General features: G+C 40.9%; 2 protein-coding genes across 12 annotated transcripts in view; both read right to left on the bottom strand.

The window, feature by feature from the left end:
* Positions 1-2,671, bottom strand: part of LOC127411898 (transmembrane protein KIAA1109 homolog) — a 93,956-nt gene extending 91,285 nt beyond the window's left edge. For all 11 annotated transcript variants that reach the window (XM_051647756.1, XM_051647759.1, XM_051647758.1 and 8 more), the window contains exon 1: positions 2,533-2,671. The gene's annotated coding sequence lies outside the window, so the exon portion shown is untranslated. The remainder of the gene's footprint in view (positions 1-2,532) is intronic.
* Positions 2,672-3,208: 537 nt separating this feature from the next.
* On the bottom strand, positions 3,209-18,209 carry LOC127412286 (guanine nucleotide exchange factor C9orf72-like). Its single transcript, XM_051648522.1, has 7 exons — positions 18,024-18,209; positions 17,237-17,796; positions 16,900-16,960; positions 16,624-16,726; positions 15,870-15,942; positions 7,148-7,192; positions 3,209-5,542 (listed from the first exon to the last, which is right to left on the bottom strand). The coding sequence occupies exons 4-7, from the start codon at positions 16,701-16,703 to the stop codon at positions 5,366-5,368; spliced, it is 375 nt and encodes a 124-aa protein (XP_051504482.1). The 5' UTR covers positions 16,704-16,726; positions 16,900-16,960; positions 17,237-17,796; positions 18,024-18,209; the 3' UTR covers positions 3,209-5,365.
* Positions 18,210-18,972: the final 763 nt, after the last annotated feature.

Below are 18,972 nucleotides of genomic sequence, written 5' to 3'. Positions count from 1 at the left end.
CAGGAGTGTCAGGTTATAATTTTCTTCGAAATCTCCATCACTATTTTAGCTAAATAGCATCAATGCAGCTCAGACTTGCAATCTTTTAAGCCAGTTTGATGTGAATGCCTGACATGGCTGGATGTAACATGCAACAATGTTCAGATGAATTCCTCTTATCTGTAGTGGCATGTTCATGCTTAAGGAGAAGTTACAAAAAACAGGGTGTTTAAATGCCTCAAGTATTGCAGTGGTAAATTAAGCCTATCTTCCTTTTTAAAATGTAAGATTTGTAACCTTGGATTTTATTACACAACAGATCCAGGGTATCTTATGCCAAACCAACATTATAAAAGAATTGTACATTAATTTTTAATGTGTCAGTCAAAATGAAACTGATGGCAAAACCAGTGCAACTTGAGAATCTAGTGTCAAGTGAGAGATTACCCTGTTATTCAGTTACTTAATGTGACAGGATCAAAGCTCTTTAATATATGACAAATCAATGTCAATATCAATATATAAAGACCTAACAGATGCACCATGTCCTTACTGTATTCAAGATATATATCACACGAGCATATGTGATGTTGTTCCATATATCAGCACGCAGGCTTTTATACAACAGTTCAACAAACTAGTAAATGGACCCTTTTCACACTTTCACATGCACGAAGTGGTCAACGTCTCCGAATGTAAATACAGGCAAAACTTGTAAGGACTGTGAAAACACATACACCTCAGCAGCGACCATAGCTGCGTTGACCCAACTATAACGACTTCTGCTTCGCGAACACGGATGTGTGAAAAGGGTCCATAATATTAAAATAATTTATGTTTCAGACAAAATTTGGCCTGTTTGTTCATGCATTTCTTCTCTGCCAGCGAGCATCAAGCAACTCCGCTCTCCGCACTGGATGAAGAAAAGCGTTTTAGGCTGGATTACACTACACCACTTCTAAAATCTGAACAGAATCTAAAAATACTAGGTATCACACACTTACAGACTACATAAATGGCTACAGACAAAAACTGGGAATCACACACTAAACCACTTAGGATCTCTCTGGCTGTCAAGATGATCCGATCACAAACTCACGTGGAAGCACACGACCACATTCTAGGAGACGCATGACAGATGTAAACAAACATGCATGTACGGGAGCTGCCGTTGATGTCGCTGCTTCTTTGTTCCGAGTCTCAAAAGAAACAGGCCAAGGGCATTCGGGTGCAGTCTTCAGTGGAAAGATGGAGACTGTGACGCGAGTTGGAGGTTAGCGACTTGAAATGTGTAGCTTCACTTTGAGCGGTTATTCACCATCTCCATTTCTTCATGGTCCAGTGTCGTGGACACGTGCGGCTGATTTCCATTGGCTGCTCACCATATGACTTCAGATTTGAGACTTGGAGCACCAAACACTATGAGATTTCCTCTACAGTCCGCTTTTAAATAAAAAAATATTTTTTATACAATTTAATAATTTCACTATCTGTCCAATTTGATGACATTTTTCTGACTCCAGAGTAACTGAATCATCTCCGTGTCTTGACCTTGTCCATGCTCAAACCGTTTATCTTACGACTCTCTTCAGACACAGCACCAAAACTGAACTTATCAGGTAATGTTACAATTTCTTATTCAGGGAAATAACCAAAACTAAATTTACCGGTATTTTAGAACGGGTCGTGTTCACACATGATCTCTAAACTGAAAATCGTCGTTTATTTACTGGAAAAAGCCATATGTATGAAAGTGACTACTGATTCAATGACTCACTCATAACACAAAAGATGCTCGTTTGTCGCCACCTACTGGTGTAAATATGCGATCTCCAAAAATGGTCATGGTACCAATCAGTCAAAAATCACAATGAACAGTGAATCAAAACCTCAACCACTATTTGCGCCCCAGTGCTACTAAAGATCAACACGTATGGAGCGCCACTTGTCCAATCAGATTCGAGGACTGGAAGCTTATACCACCCAAACAAGTCAATCAAAACCGACACATTCTGACCCATTTCAACCAATGAACTGTTTTGGCAAAAGGTAAGGCAAGTTTCACAATAATGGAGCTCATTATGTCCATGTGTGACAACTGGACCATTGTACGTCTGTGTCCTACAGACACCAAAGCAGTTCTGATTAATAAATAATGTATTAATAATGATGAAACTCGATGTGTATAGTTCACCCAGTCTACATCATGCGTTTTGCAATAAATAGGTACAGGTTAACCTTTACAAAACAAGCGAAACGACAATGATGGAAAGTATTCGATACGCATTCGATTTTGGCGTGGCAAACACAGCCTTTTGATGTTTATGGACAGCAAGAACAGACATTTGTGAACTTTATTAATCGGACTACAATCTTATGTACATGTAATGAAACAGATGGCATTATAAATGACAACAGCACTGGGGCTCAGCAGGTGATCCAGGCTCAAATCCAGACTCAAGAGGAGTCATATATCGCACAATCTCTGCTGTTACTGTAGGCCGCAGCCCGTTCTCAAACACAAAGCTTTATGGACACAAGCCGTGTACCCACCTCGCCTTGTACAGTGTAGAATCACATTTCACGTTGTCATGATCCTTAGAGCTGCTCTCTTGTGCTCCTCTCAAGCGGCAGCACACATTTCTCAAGCGAATGATTTCTTTTCCGGAGTATTTACACGGACAGCGCTTACGCTTCCTGTTTTGTCGTCAGGTGCCATGGCCAAACCAATCACACATCTGTTGTGGACAAATGAACCAATAATAAGGCGAGGTTGTAGAACATGGGCGTGAGTGGCATGGGGAGTAGCCAATAAAAATACCGTTAACTGTGTCAGGCTTGACCTGAGTATCCAGTGGATCAAGTGCTTCAGAATGAAGTGTGAAGGAGGGGATCAAGTGACATTGTAGTGTAAGACTGTAATAATTTTAAGAATTAAATAAACTTAAATTGGTCTTCAAAAACTAATATCACTGAAAATAAACTTTGCATTATGAAGTGCAATTAATAAGGGATTATTATATAATACAATTGTACATATATAAAAAAAATTATATTAAAAAAGTGCAGTATACCAGTAATTAATTTATTCAAATAAATGAATTCATAAAAAAGTATTTACAATATTTATTTATTATATATATATATATATATATATATATATATATATATATATATATATATATATATATATATATATATATATTCAGGGACAATAAAAGGTTGGGAGGAAAATAATAAAAATACACACACCAGTAAAAGCAATACACCTGCCTTTAAGATATTGATAAAGTGAGAATACTATGACTATCAAAGTTTTAACAAATGTTGTCTACAAAACAAACATTCTCATTGGAGAAGGCAAACAATAATATTAAGCCAAATTGACGTAGGCATGGCCCAAGAATGAAAAATAAAATGAAACAGGGGCCCAGTTAGTAGGTGGCACTATGGGAAAAGGTAAAAAGCATAAAAAATAACATGGACATTTTTCCAAAATTAACCTAAACAGTGTATTTTACAAAACATTAAAATGTGGGATTGGAAAAAAAAAATTCTAACATATACTTTTGAGCTAAAAATAAAAATATCACAGAGTGCAATTGTGTACAAATAATAGGATTTGCTATTCCGTAACATGACAGAAATGATTAAGGGTCTAAGTACTTATGCAAGGAACTGCAATAAAATCAGATTAGGGCTCTTGCATATTCATTATAACTTGTCTCCTGGAGTTTTTCTGCATTGTGGAATAGGCTACCTGCTGCTCTGTCCAGTGTCCAGCCATGTTCATCTTCTCACCATATAATAATTTCCATATAAGCCTCAATAAATAAACATACTGAATATTTGTTCGTTTTGGAAAAGCAAATAGTTAAGGAAAGGAGGATTTTACACTAATAGACAGGTATAATAAGACAAGTTATGTTTCACAAATAAAATAGGCACCATTTATTAAGACAACACATTTACAATTTAAAATGTATAATATACATATTTCAGATTAAAATTCAGTTTATGACTTTCACAAGTTTCCCAAAATGTTCAGAACACCCCTGACAGAGTCATCATTACACTACCATTACACCCTCATTACGGGTCTGCCATTAACACAAAGGCTGTGTGATAAATAACAACAGTGGAATAATGCAAAAAAAAAAAAAACATTTCAAAATTAAAGCAAGATGGCTAAGGGCCGTTCCTGTTATTTGCTGACTTCCTTGCACATTTTACACCTGAGATTTGGCCTAATTTAGATATAGTAAGTCAAGGTACTTTTTTTCTTGGTGTTCCCAAATTTCCACCAGCTTCCCTACATGTCTCAATCCAGATGCGCAAGTAAGAGTAATTTAATTAACCATAACTGTAGTTTAGTTTGTCAAGTTAAAGCTGGTGTGTTTAATACTGTCTCCTATCCCAGCTTATTGGGCTCTGTGGCACTTAAATTTATTTAAACATTGCTCTCTTTGTTCGAGTGTCATGACCAGCCAACACAGAAACACTGTCTCAACCAATGGTGTGGGTTTTGGGCGGGACGATCTTTTTGGCTGAGCAATGGTAGACGGGGGAGTGTTTGTTTAAAAACTAGTTTGAAAATTGTCCTTATTTTGCAATTCCATGTGGTGCCTTTAGTTGTGCAGAAATCACACACTTCACCTTTAGGGAACAAAGAAAAGTCTCTGAAAAGAAGAGTTCTGGGAAGTAGCAGATCAGTCACGTGAATTATGTGCAGTGTTGAGACAATCATATCATTGTTAAATGGCCAGGGAAATTTATTAAAGAGTTGAGATTACTTATGTAGATCCTGTATGGTATTTCAATTGAAATAAGACGACAATCATGCACATAGGAAGACAAACCCACAGTGAGATTAAAATTCCATCTACTTTGTTCTTTTGTCACATATTTATTCAATTAGTAAACAAAACGGCTTCTCTCACATTTATCCAGATATTATGAATGACCGGCATATGCTTTCATGTTAGTTATCATGTCTATGCAGGATATCCAAAATGATCAATGTTTGGTATGGTATAAGACTTGCAGTAAAGAAAATCTCTTAAGTACCAGAAAGCCATTGACTGTGAGACCCAAACACTGTCTTTCCCAGACACATCTCGCCTCCTTCATGAGGCCAAGAATCTCATAAGCATAAAAAGTGTCAAAGATTTTCACACAAATAAGAATTTACCAACATCACTAGCAGTTTATAATTTCACAGCAAAAAATGTTCCAATTAACATTTCAGCAGCAGGCATTGTGACGGAGCACTTAAGCACATTTACCAGCACTTTTCTGAATGCTGTTGAAACATCCTTAAAATAAACATAAGGATGTGGGTGTGGTCACAGAAAAATGATGACATCTATAGGCACTCCGGCAGAGTTCAGAAGCTCATGAGGAGGTCACGCTCCTGCACGCTGGTGAGGAAAGACTTCCCAAAAACGAAGGAGTGAAGGCCTGCCCGCAGCTTCTCCGCCATCACCATTATGATGTTCAAGTCCCCCTCCACTGTCAAGTTTTTAGATTGCGTAGAGATCTGAAAGGATTCTTCCCCTTCTGCCTGTAATAAATAATAACACTGTGATCAGTAGATAGTCAATACAATGCAATAAGCCTGAAACTAAAAACATATTTCATGACCTACAATTATGAACGTTGATCATTAAATGTGCCCAGAAGCTTGAAAACCCTCAAACTAATTTACAGTATATTGTTACCATGAAAAGGCAGACAACAGCACCAAAACTGAGCGTTTCTGACAGAGGTTTGAATGAGGGTGGAAAATTATCATATTTAACAAATATATGACTCTTTTTGTGCAAAATTTTTTACTATAAGTGAACCTCAAGGAACATATTCAAATAATAAAAAAAGAATGTCATGACCCCTTTAATATTACTGCAAATTGCTGTCATTTAGTGCACATGAATGCATTAATTGTCATTGTACATGCTAGATAATTTATACTTAATTTCTAGTTAAAATGGACAGTTCTTACTAGTTTATAGTCAGTGTTTATAGTGATTTATACCACTGTATTTTTTAAGTCTTATTTCTTATCAGCTGACAAACATTACAAAGTGTTCCTGTACAGATATGAAGTAGTTCCAGGCTGACCGCATTGCAGTTCAATATCATTTCGCTATGTTCTTTCCAATTTGTTGAAGAACTTCAAACAGCCGTACAGAGTAATAAAATAGCACTGGACAAGCATAACATGAAACAAAATTTTTTTTTATCTATGGAAAGTACAGTCATTTTAGCAGCTGGACGAAAGACGAATGGCATGACTCTCCAGCCAAATAACATTGTAATAATATGTAATAATGTGAAGTCTCTCCAGAGACAACTCTCTCTCTCTCGCTCTCATACATACACACACACAAAACCTTGTTACACCATTGACTAGTTAGAAATGGTTTGAGTCACTGCTTCTAATTCGAAAGTGATGCTTTTAAACTAGTAATGGGATTTTGAGTCACGTTTTCGAACTAGTAACAGCAGCTTAATCGGTGGCGTCTGAAAGTAGTTCTACACTACACACTAGAACGTTTTAGGGATGAAAACCTGAAAAATGTTTTGTGCTAAACAAATACACATGTGGCAATTGTTGTATATGTGGAATAATTGGATGCAGACTTTTAGAAAATAAATGCACACCTACGGAGTAACAACATTACTACTGCAGGGTGTGCATACATTTTCAATGATTCAACAGTCCGTTGTCAATAATTCCATCAGTATCCGTCCATGCAATGTTTAAACAGAATGTAAAGAGAACATTACAACTGCATCTGCCCATATTGCATAGAGCACATTCAAAACATATCCAATATCTGTCTGCGTGTCTATCTTCAGTATATTGAATATTCAGACTGTCAAATATGTGCATGTTCAAAGAATGTAATATAAGCAAGGTGAATATATCTGTGGCAGCATTAGATAAGTAATAAGTTGATGTACATATGTCTCAATATATCTGAGCAGTGTCAGAGCCTTTTTGTGCAGCAGGAGAAGGAAGTGGGACAAGTACGCTCCGCAGAGACAGACCTGGTTTTAACAGAAACACCTACACAAATACACACGTGTTATCAAGGCCACAGTAGGAGTTGTTATAAAGCTCGGGAGATTCAGAGAATTTGAAAGGGGATTAGTGAAGGCTTACCTCATTTATGAAGGACTTTACAAGTGTGTTTTTGTGCATCACGTCCTGAAATATATATAATATAATAATACATTCAGAAAAAGATTCAAAAGAAGTTGACTACTTGACATGTCAAGTTGACTGCACTGTTTTTGTATGTGTACAAAACACATTGAGCGAAGGATATAGCAAGTGCCCTGAAATAGGGCTGCACGATAATGGTTAAAATGATAATCACAATTATTTTGCTTAAAATGTTAATCACGATTATTCTGCCCTTTGGAGTTTTATTTATTTATTTATTTTTATAGCAGGGCTGCACAATTTGCACAAAAAATACTGTTGCCATAGCTTTGATATTTGTTTCTTACATAAAAAATAAAATGACATTAAACAACAGCTCTCATGTTGATCAAGGTTTTAAAACGACAAACAAGTAAATTATTCTTTTTTACTAATATTAAGTCATGTTTTGCCTATGCTTTACTTCTAATTTAAGGGTTTTCACACTTAAGTTCTCTTTAAACAATTTTTTACTGGGAAGTGTGTGTGTTGTTTCTGTTGACAACAGTTTTGGTAGGCTCTGGTGCTCCATCCAAACATGGTGAAATGCTCTTGTGACGAGAAGGAGGGTGGAGCTGGACCGTGACTACGCACGCCCGGCCCCCAGTTGGGCTAATCAGCCGAGGAGAGGGATAAGTGCAGCGGAACGCGGCAGTTCGGGAGAGAGAAACACACACGGCAGCTGCATGTGGCTCTCTCTCTCCCGAACTGCCGCGTTCCACTGCACTTATCCCTCTCCTTGGATGCTTAATTAACCGTGAGAGGCAGAAATCGTGATTGCGATTAAAATACGATTCATTGTGCAGCCCTACCCTGAAATGAATTTTTACATTTCTCTGTTCCACCTCTCAGCAACTCTGTGAACTTTTAATGGAAAAATTCTCTGCCAAACTGTCACTGGCAGTCTTTGAAAACAAATCAATGATGCATTTCTATGCTGGCCACAGCACTGAACCATGACAATACTAGAAACTGAAGAGTTTTCAGAATATCAAGGACGAACATCCACACACACAGAAATCTCAAAGGAAGTTTCTTGATAAAGAGGATTCAGATCAAAAGATCAAACATTTCCTCTGCAATTTATTACAATCTGTTGCATGGCTCTCTAGATTACTTGATTCTGACTGGTCAATTAAGGCATTCTGTGGTCAAACATCTTTGTATAATGACATATAAATTGTATAATTGCCCGTTGCAACATTCAACTGATTTCTATATAGCTGTGCTAGTTTCATGTCTTTCATTTAATGTCTCTTTCTTCTTACATAATCAAAAGGCAGCACAGTATTAAAAATTGCTCAAACATTCTGGGTAGGGTTTTTTCTAAATCCCTAACCCTAAGTATTCAACTTCTGGAATTAATTCAGCCTGAAACACTTAGCGTACAGACTTCAATAAAAATGAATAATTTTAGTCTTAGGTACATGTATGTGTATGCTTTCCATTAAGATAAAGTACACAGCGCAGTGACTATGTGCTGATTTCAGCTGAAAAAAGACGTCCGTTTTGCCTTCAAAGCACAGCTATTTTCACCTAAAAATGCAGCTCTAGTTTTAACTAAATAACTATTATTAAACAATAAACTTTTATTATTTTTTATTTGGCAAGTAGCCGTGTGTGGCAGCGGGGACGTGGTCAAGCATCTCTCCGGAGAGAGAGAAAGCAGTAAGGGCGCTTAAACCTGAGCCAAATTATGTCTAACACCTGTCTCTATTTTCAGTGAGCACGGGGAGAGTGGCATAAAGAGGGCCACGCAGCACTCAGATGAGAGAGAGAACCTGGGCACTAGAGACCTGATTCTGAAGCCAAGAGCTTATTATTGGAAAGCTGAGAGTTTATTTTACTGCAGTAGTCGTTTATGTTTAGATTGAGTTATTGAACACGGTGAGAGCCCTGAAAGAGTGCATTTGCTGCAGCGGGGAGAATACAACGCTCACCTGAACCGGAAAATCTGCTTCTCGCCTCCTCCTTTAACTGAGAAGTGTTACACTGGTGCCGAAAACCCGGGAAGGTTTGAAGATGGACGGAAGTTGCCCCGTAGAGTCCTCCCAGTTGGCGGAGATCCTCCAAGCCCTCGCCAGCCTACATCAGAACCACCAACAGACGCTGCTTGAGCTCTGACAAGATCAAGACCGCCGGTTTGTCGAGCTCGTGCATGCTCAAGCCGAGGACCGGCAGGTGATCCGGAGCCTCCTCAGCCAGGGGGCAACCTCAGCCGCGACCCCGGACACTCCCACACCGTTACCCCCGCCAGCATTACAGAAAATGGGGGCGGCGGACGACCCCAAGGCCTTCCTGGATTTGTTTGAGCGGACCGCCGAGATCTGGGGCTGGCCGCTCGGCCAACGGGCAGCCCGATTGATCCCACTATTGTCCGGGGAAGCCCAGCTCGCGGCTCAACAACTGCCAGCGTCAAGCCTCCTGGCCTACGGAGATTTAAAAAGAGCCATCTTGCAACGGGTTGGTCGCACTCCAGAGGAAAGTCGTCAACTCTTCCGGAGCTTGAAGTTGGAGAGCTCCGACCGCCCGTTTGCCTTTGCCCAGCGGCTCTGTGATGCCTGCCGAAGATGGCTGCTAGCGGGGGATCGCGACGTCCAGGGAATTATCGACCAGGTGGTACTGGAACAGTTCATAGTTCGACTGCCAAAAGGGACGGCGGAGTGGGTCCAGTGCCACCGCCCGGCGTCGTTGGAGGAAGCTATCCGACTTGTGGAGGACCACATGGCGGCGATCCCGAGTGCGGAAGAGCCCTCCTACGTTTTCTCTCCTCCCTCTGTTTCTTCCCCCTCCCCTCTCTCTCTCTCTCGTCTGCTCTCTCTCCAGGTCCCGTTCCTGCCCCACGCAGACGAAGAGGACCTCAGCCCCTGAGACCAGTTCCCCGGGTGTGGGAGACGACACCTTCCCCTACTCCAATGCCCCGCCGCTCTCACCCTCGGGGGGGGGTGCCCGCTGACACAAGTGCGGGCGTAGCGCCTGGGCCGGCCTGCTGGAGGTGCGGAGACCCGAGCCACTTCCGAGATCAGTGCCCTCTGATGGAGCTGGGGATGGTGGTGCGGGTCTCTGACCTCCCACAGGCTGCCCCCGACCGGGCCGGAGCGTACCGGATACCGGTAAGTGTCATACCGGTTGTAATCAAACCACTATCCACCAACGCCTGGTTCAACCCGAGGCATTGGTCACAACCAAAACGGTGAAGGTAAAATGTGTACACGGGGATATTCACAAGTATCCGGTGGTAACCCTGACAATTAAATTTCGGGGGAAAAAGCATAGAGTGGAGGCTGCGGTTAGTTCCCGCCTCACCCATCCGCTGATTTTGGGGACTGATTGGCCTGATTTTAGAGTTTTATTAAAGGGAATTTGCGCGGATGGGTCCTGTATGAAAATAGGGATATGTGTGATGTGCGATGCTCTGGCAGGGGAGGCGGAGCCGGGGCCGTCCTTGACAGCTGCAGCCCCTCCCCTTCTCAGGGAATTCCCTGACGGGGATATCCCTTTGGAGCAATCACGAGACGAAACCCTCAAACACGCCTTCGACCAAGTGAGAGTCATCGATGGTCAACGACTCCAGCCTGACATCGCACTTTCATACCCCTATTTTGCAATTATAAATGAGCGGTTGTATCGAGTGACACAGGACACTCGGACCAAAGAGGATACAACCCAACTGTTGATTCCAAGGAGCCATCGGGAAATGGTATTCCAGGCGGCTCATTATAATCCCATGGCGGGTCACCCAGGAGAAAGGAAAACACTGAACCGTCTAATAGCCGTTTCTATTGGCCAGGCATTGGCGGCGATGTCCGCAGGTGGTGTGTGGCATGCCGCGAATGCCAGCTGGTTAACCCACCGGCCACCCCAAAAGCGCCATTGCGCCCTCTCCCTCTGATCGAGGTCCCCTTTGAGAGAATTGGAATGGACCTCGTCGGGCCATTAGAACGGTCAGCACGCGGACATCGCTTTGTATTGGTCCTAGTGGACTATGCAACACGATATCCGGAAGCAGTGCCTCTTCGCAACATCTCAGCACGCAGTGTTGCGGAGGCACTCTTCAAAATAATCTCCCGGGTGGGGATTCCGAAAGAAATCCTCACCGATCAAGGCACAACATTTATGTCACGAACACTACGCGAACTGCATGAGGTGTTAAATATTAAATCGATTCGCACCAGTGTATACCATCCTTAAACGGATGGCTTGGTGGAACGATTTAATAAAACCCTCAAAAACATGATTCGTAAGTTCGTGCACGATGATTCCAGAAATTGGGATAAATGGCTCTACCCCGTTATTTGCAGTATGAGAGGTCCCGCAAGCCTCCACTGGCTTCTCCCCATTCGAGCTGCTGTAGCGACGCCCATGCGGCGTGCTTGATGCATTGCGAGAGGCCTGGGAGGAAGGACCTTCAAACAGTAAAAATGAAATTCAGTACGTTCTTGATCTTAGAGCAAAACTCCACACCTTGGGGCAACTAACACAGGAGAATTTGCTCCAAGCTCAAGAACCACAGTGCCGACTGTATGACAGGGGAACTCAGCTAAGGGAATTTGCACCGGGAGATAAAGTGCTTGTATTGCTTCCCACATCGAGCTCTAAATTACTCGCCAAGTGGCAAGGACCCTTTGAGGTCACACGACTTGTGGGAGATCTCGATTATGAGGTTAAACGAACCGATAGAGGGGACGCACATCAAATATACCACCTCAATCTCCTGAAATTGTGGAGGGAGGCGGTTCCCGTGACGTTGGCTACGGTAGTTCCCGAGAAGGCGGAGCTCGGACCGGAGGTGAGTTCAAAACATATTCAGTTCACCCCGGTCATTTGCGGAGACCACCTCTCACCAAGCCAACTCGCGGAGGTTGATAGGTTGCAACAGGAGTTCGCAGATGTGTTCTCCCCTCTACCGGGACGTACAAACCTCATCCATCACCACATCGAGACCGAGCCGGGGGTCGTGGTACTTAGCCACCCCTATCGATTACCCGAACACAAGAAAAAAATCTTTCGGGAAGAATTGGATGCGATGCTTGATATGGGGGTAATAGAAGAATCCCACAGTGATTGGTCCAGCCCAGTTGTTCTAGTGCCCAAGAGCGACGGGTCTGTGCAATTCTGTGTGGATTATAGAAAAGTCAACGCGGTGTCTAAATTTGATGCATATCCAATGCCTCGCGTTGATGAGTTGCTCGATCGGTTGGGCACTGCTCGTTTTTATTCGACATTGGATTTGACGAAGGGTTATTGGCAGATCCCCTTGACACCAATTTCCCGTGAGAAAACCACTTTCTCCACACCGTTTGGATTACACCAATTTGTGACTCTTCCGTTCGGTTTGTTTGGAGCCCCGGCTACGTTTCAGCGTCTCATGGACCGAATCCTTAGACCACATTCAGCTTACGCCGCTGCCTATTTAGATGACATCATTATTTATAGCAATGATTGGCAGCGGCACATGCAACAACTGAGGGCGGTTCTGAGATCGCTACGCCGAGCGGGACTCACAGCGAATCCGAAGAAGTGCGCGATTGGACAGGTGGAGGTACGGTATCTGGGGTTCAAAAACCTTTGTGGGGGGCCGCTTTTACATTCACCTGACTTCTCTCTCCCTTTTGTTTTACAGACAGATGCTTCAGACAGGGGGCTGGGGGCCGTACTCTCGCAGGTGGTGGAGGGGGAGGAGCGCCCGGTGCTGTACATTAGCCGTAAGCTCTCGTTAAGGGAAACTAAGTACAGCACCATGGAAAAGGAGTGTCTCGCCATCAAGTGGGCGGTCCTCACACTCCGATACTACCTGCTGGGGCGGGCCTTCACCCACTGCTCGGATCACGCCCCACTCCAGTGGCTCACCGCATGAAGGATACTAATGGCCGGATCACCCGTTGGTATCTGGCTCTTCAGCCGTTTAAGTACAAGGTGGTCCACAGACCAGGGGCGCAGATGGCTGTCGCCGACTTCCTTTCCAGGAATGGGGGGGGAGTGGTAGGCAGGCCAGATGCCACCCCGGCCTGAGTCGGGCGGTGGGGATATGTGGCAGCGGGGGCGTGGTCAAGCATCTCTCCGGAGAGAGAGAAAGCGGTATGGGTGCTTACACCTGAGCCAAATTTCAGTGAGCACGGGAAGAGCGGCATAAAGTGGGCCACGCAGCACTCAGATGGCACTAGAGACCTGATTCTGAAGCCAAGAGCTTATTATTGGAAAGCTGAGAGTTTATTTTACTGAAGTAGTCGTTTATGTTTAGATTGAGTTATTGAACACGGTGAGAGCCCTGAAAGAGTACATTTGCTGCAGTGGGGGAATAAAACGCTCACCTGAACCGGAAAATCTGCTTCTCGCCTCCTCCTTTAACTGAGAAGTGTTACACCGTGTAATAAGTGGGATAATGTACAGTCGGCTAATTATTATCGCAAATTAAACCCTTTCAGGGTGATACAAAAGCCCTCAACTTCACATCAGGGTTTATTCTGCAATAATGACTGCCTGACTGTACATTATCCCTTACACTAAAAAAAAAAAAAAAACATTGTCTAATGGCCTAAAAGACCATATGAGCTGACTTTCCTAACAAAAATAAAGAACCCAACACTGACTAAGAAGGGATTTTGAGATCAAAGGTCATACAAGTCAGGGGTGTAGGAGTCCTGGGCATTGATGAGGTTGTCTGGACTGATGTCATCCTCACTGGCAGCCCTCCAGAGGGCACCGAGCTCAGCATGCATGTAACACTGCTGATGATATGTGTGCTCATAGCAGGGGGGCATCTGCTTCACCGTGTTAATGTCCACATCGGTGTGAGTGGTGGGATACGGGGAGTAGAGCACCTGCCGGTAGGGCAACACGAAGCTCCCTGCAGAGTCTTGGGAATAAGAAGAAAGGGACCTTTCTAAATCTCCCATCCAGCAAATATAATCACCTGTAGCCACATTAAACCAGCGGCACTTGATGATTATGGACCAAATATTTTATTACCAAGCAGAAAATTCTGTGCAAATGAGCAGTATTTACATAAGTTTCCCACAGAGGGATGTTGTAGATACCTTGATGAGGCCCTGAACAAAGAGACCTGTGTCAAATTTGAACGAGCTGTCAGGGTGACACAATCGAGAGCACTTTCTCTACACAGGAGTGAGGAAGAGACTCCGCGTGAGCAAGATCTAGTGAAGGAAACATCGTAATTCAACTTACAGTTCTATACTTACAGTTTACATACCCGTTGTAGAATCTGCATTTTTTTTTAAATAAGAGAGATCATAAAATGTAACTGTTCTGATGAAGATATTACATATACTTTTATTATATATCAGATATTTAAATATACTCCAAAAGACAAAATATTAACTGCATTTACACAAATTATTCTTGATTCTTAATATCATGTTTTGCTTCCTCAAGCATCAATAACTGTTTGTAGCCTTTTGTGATGGTTGTGCATGAGTAAACATGGCTTGTCCTGGTTAGTGTATTTGCCCACTGTTCTTAAAGGGATAGTTCACACAAAAATGTAAATTCTCTGATTATTTTCTCACCCTCATGCCATCCCAGATGTGTGTGACTTTCTTTCTTCTGCAGAACACAAATGAAGATTTTTAGAAGAATATCTCAGCTCTGTATGTCCATACAATGCAAATAAATGGGTTCCAAAACTTTTAAGCTCCAAAAATCACTTAAAGGCATCATAAAAGTCATCCATATGACTCCAGTGGTTAAATCCATATCTTCTGAAGCGATGCAATCACTTTGGGTGAGAAATAGATCAATATTTCATTCCTTTCAGAATGTGAAAGTGAAGATTTATAGTAAAAAAAGGACTTAAATATTGATCTGTTTCTCACCCAAAGTGATTGCATCGCTTCAGAAGATATGGATTTAATCCTTATCATATCCGTTCTAAAGACATAGATTTAACCACTGGAGTTATATGGATTACTTTTATGCTTTTTTCCTTTATGTGCTTTTGGAGCTTCAAAGTTCTGGTCACCATTCACTTGCATTGTAAGTACCTACAGAGCTGAAATATTCTTTTAAAAATCTTCATTTGTGTTCAGCAGAAGATAGGAAGTCATACACATATGGGATGGCATGAGGGTGAGTAAATGAGGAGAGAATTTTCTTTTTTGGGTGAACTATTCCTTTAACTTGCTCACTGGGAATTGTTAAGAATACTGTAAAGCAATATTCTCTAAAGCTGTTTTGGAACAATATATATTGTGAAATGTATGATACACATTTCTTCTCAGGTTTAAACATCTAACATTACTCTAATATTGTGTAAAAAAAAAAAAAAAAAAAAGATACGCCATCAATGTAATACAGAGTAAATATCTCCTAGATAATACTTTAATGATTTCTTGTGACTTTAGTATAATGACGATATAAAAGCCAATTATTTAATTTTGCAAACAACATGTTGTCTTTATAACATCCTGGTTAATATTTGTTTCACACAGTATAAATGAGACTACATTTAGGAAGGGGGTCCCTTGCAAAAGGATCATTATATCATAGGGTCCTTGGCATCAAAAAGTTTAAAAACCCCTGTTCTAGGCAATACTAAATAAAACATTTATTTTTATGTTAAACATAATTTAGATTCTGCAAAGGTTATGTTAAACATATGAGCTCAACTGTACATACTGTACATCGATGTGAATGAAGTGAATGTCCAAATAGGAATGTGTACCTTATTGTCTTTCTTGGGATTGCTGCCAACCACCATAGAACAGCCACAAGTCTGAAGATGAGAGCTGAATGCCCTGTGAAAGAGAAGAATAACACATATAACAACCTCTCAGGAGAACTCTGATCCAAACAACAAAATAGATCATTCAGATCATTGGCTTCTCCAAAAGATGCAATACTTCTTACTTGAGCACAGTCTTCAGTCACCAATATCCAGGGTTGGGAGGGTTACTTTTGAAATGTATTTCACTACAAATTACAGAATACTGCTGTTGAATGTAGTTTGTAACGTATTTCATTACATTACTCAAGGTCAGTAACGTTTTCTAAATACTTTGGATTACTTCTTCAGCATTGGTAGATTTTTTCACTTGTTTTGACTATAAAAACTCTGCCAGTACAGTAAGACAAAATACACATGTTAAAAATACATTCTCTGAAAAACCTAAATATCTTATGCAGTGTTGTTTCTAAAACAAAATAAATCAAATTGAATTGAAAGGATTTTTAGATATTTTTACAGGAAAACAATACAAAAATTATCATTAAGAATAAGATTTTTGCCCTATATCAAAAGTCTTACTAGAGAAAAAATTATGATCTAACGTGAATTTTCTTGATAAAAACACACTATCATGTATGGTTACAGGTACATGTAAAATGGCTAGAAATAGCATTTCAGCTTAGCATAAAGCTAAATGTTCACATGACAATTTACACAAGATTTATTTATATTTCTGCTGCTTCAAACGTACTTCTCTGTCTGCTCGTATGAATGTAACACATCATAAGAAAGTGTTTCACCGCTGTTCAGATGCACTTTGGATCGCAACATTTATATGTATAAATGTTTTCCATCTGAAAGGACTAAATGTTAAATTGAACAAATGACAATAAAATGCAAAGTAATCTCTTCAGTAATCAAAATACTTTTTGAATGTAACTGTATTCTAATTACCAATTATTTAAATTGTAATTGAAGTGGAATACAGTTACTTATATTTTGTATTTTAAATATGTAATCCAGTTACATGTATTTCGTTACTCCCCAACGATGCCAATATCATCATCATTCAGCACAGTGTCCTTTATCTGTAACAAGAAAGATTACGTCTTTATGTGGGTCAGTGAGAGAGAGAAAGAGAGTAAGATAAATACTATTGAAAGAGCTTTAAAACCTCATACCACACTTTCTATATTGTTGAACAACTACCTGAACTGTGCACTCACAGACACAAGCCACTGCTTTGATAACCATATTCTCTATTGTATGTCTTGCTGAATATTAATTTTTTCTCTGCACTCTATTTTATTTACCCATTTTATTATATTTGTATATTTTGTATTACTGGAACTCTGAACAAAGACCTTCTGCATGCAGATGATGATGTGCTTCAGTCTCTATACACGCTGTCAGAGGCAGGTAGAAGCTTAGCTCTGACTGTGACCAAATGATTGACAGCGCACAAGTGTTCTAGTCACCCTTGAGTTCCCCGTCGAAGATCAGCAAGATGATGATGACTCCCTTTTCTGCCAAGACGAAGAACTTCACATCCACTGCGCCACTCTCAGCGCTCCGCAGAATCTCACCGTTCAGCGTGTGATTGGCCAGAAACGTAACCTCACCGTCACAGAGCAGCAACAACCCCTGACCTTTGGGGGCCCAGATGTGTCATACAAGGGTACCCAGGACATTGTCCCAGTTGGCGAAGGTTGCAGCTAGTAGGGGACATCAGTCCTCCACCAGAACTATAGACTTAGCTACAGCTGGTGACTGGGGAGGATAGGCTGCAGACATGATGCCCACACACACACACACACACACACACACACACACACACACACCTATACAGTCACACTACTGTCAGTCTCACAATGCAGAGCTTAGTGGTGACAAGCAGATTGCGACATCTCTCTGCTGATGCAATCTGTTTGAGAAGGAGAGAAAAAAAAGTGAAGACAAAGATTTGACATTCAATCCATACTAGTGACATTAAACCAAAATAACATCATAGACAGAGACTAGAGTTACATTATTGATGTCCAAACCTACTTATTTGTTTGTCATGGGTTTAAAAAGGTAAATATTTAGATTTAATGTACCATAGGTACTCATACACATCCCTGGACTAAAAAAAGAAAAACATTTTCTCACAAGCGACGAGTTTTTCGACCTCAGATAATCGAATGTAGTGTTCACTCTGCCACAGCTGTCATACAGTAGAAGAGCTTCATACATCGAGCTACTGTCAACCAGTACACAGCGACTTCCCTTCCCTAACATCTGTCTGCGTGCCTTAAAAAGCTTAATGCATTTGTTTAAGTTGCCAGTGTGTGACATATAAATAACAGTACCTGTTTTAGCTCAAAACAACACAGCACATCCGTGAACCCTTAAACCTTTTTTCCTGGTTTTCTGTTGCTATAGCACAGGGCAGAGCACTCCCTCTGGCGGAGGAAGATTTCATTTGATTACATGAGCCATATGCCCCAAGGAGAAATTAATTTACCTTATGTTTTTGTTTTTTATTACCTTATGGTTAGTCGTTTTGTCAAACCATCACTTTCGGCTGTGAATTATATTGAGAAGGATACCACTTTTACATTATTGTTTTGAAATTGTGTACCAGATCATATTGCTGGTATGTTGTATTTATTATATTGATTTTTGTGTGTGTGTATCATATCCTGACGCTATGGAATATCCATGGTTCATTTTGAGGTTTTTTATGTGGCTTACTCATTTTTAAAGGCTAAAGAAGCAGCCTAATAAATTTTGCTTAGGCCCATAAATATATAAAAAAAATTAAGTAATAATTTAAGTTACTCATTTTATCCAAAGAATTCTTAAAAATTCAATTTAATAGAGGTATCGGTATTGGTATCGATATCTGCGATATTGGCCTAAAAGTACTTGGTATCGGACTGAAAAGAAAATAAGTGGTATCGCCCATCCCTAGTAAAGGTTTTGGTTATTTTTTACATTAAAGGTGCACTCAGTAACTTTTGTCTTTGTGTCATCTTGGACTTACACTAACACCTAGCGGCGTGGATGCAGCATCATTCAAAATCAATAGTTTTCAGTTACTGATGCCATTGTAGGA

The sequence above is a fragment of the Myxocyprinus asiaticus genome, chromosome 21 (genome assembly GCF_019703515.2).
Source record: "Myxocyprinus asiaticus isolate MX2 ecotype Aquarium Trade chromosome 21, UBuf_Myxa_2, whole genome shotgun sequence".
Lineage (NCBI taxonomy): Eukaryota > Metazoa > Chordata > Actinopteri > Cypriniformes > Catostomidae > Myxocyprinus > Myxocyprinus asiaticus.
This window is presented reverse-complemented; position numbering and strand designations above follow the sequence as displayed.

What these genes read in the sequence shown, in the direction of transcription:
- LOC127412286 (XM_051648522.1), bottom strand. Translation starts at nt 16,703, where the DNA reads ATGTTGCGATCCAAAGTGCATCTGAACAGCGGTGAAACACTTTCTTAT. An exon ending in ATCCCAAGAAAGACAATAAG is followed by an intron (nt 7,193 to 15,869) that starts GTACACATTCCT and finishes TATATATTTCAG; the next exon opens with GACGTGATGCACAAAAACAC. An exon ending in TAAAGTCCTTCATAAATGAG is followed by an intron (nt 5,543 to 7,147) that starts GTAAGCCTTCAC and finishes TATTTATTACAG; the next exon opens with GCAGAAGGGGAAGAATCCTT.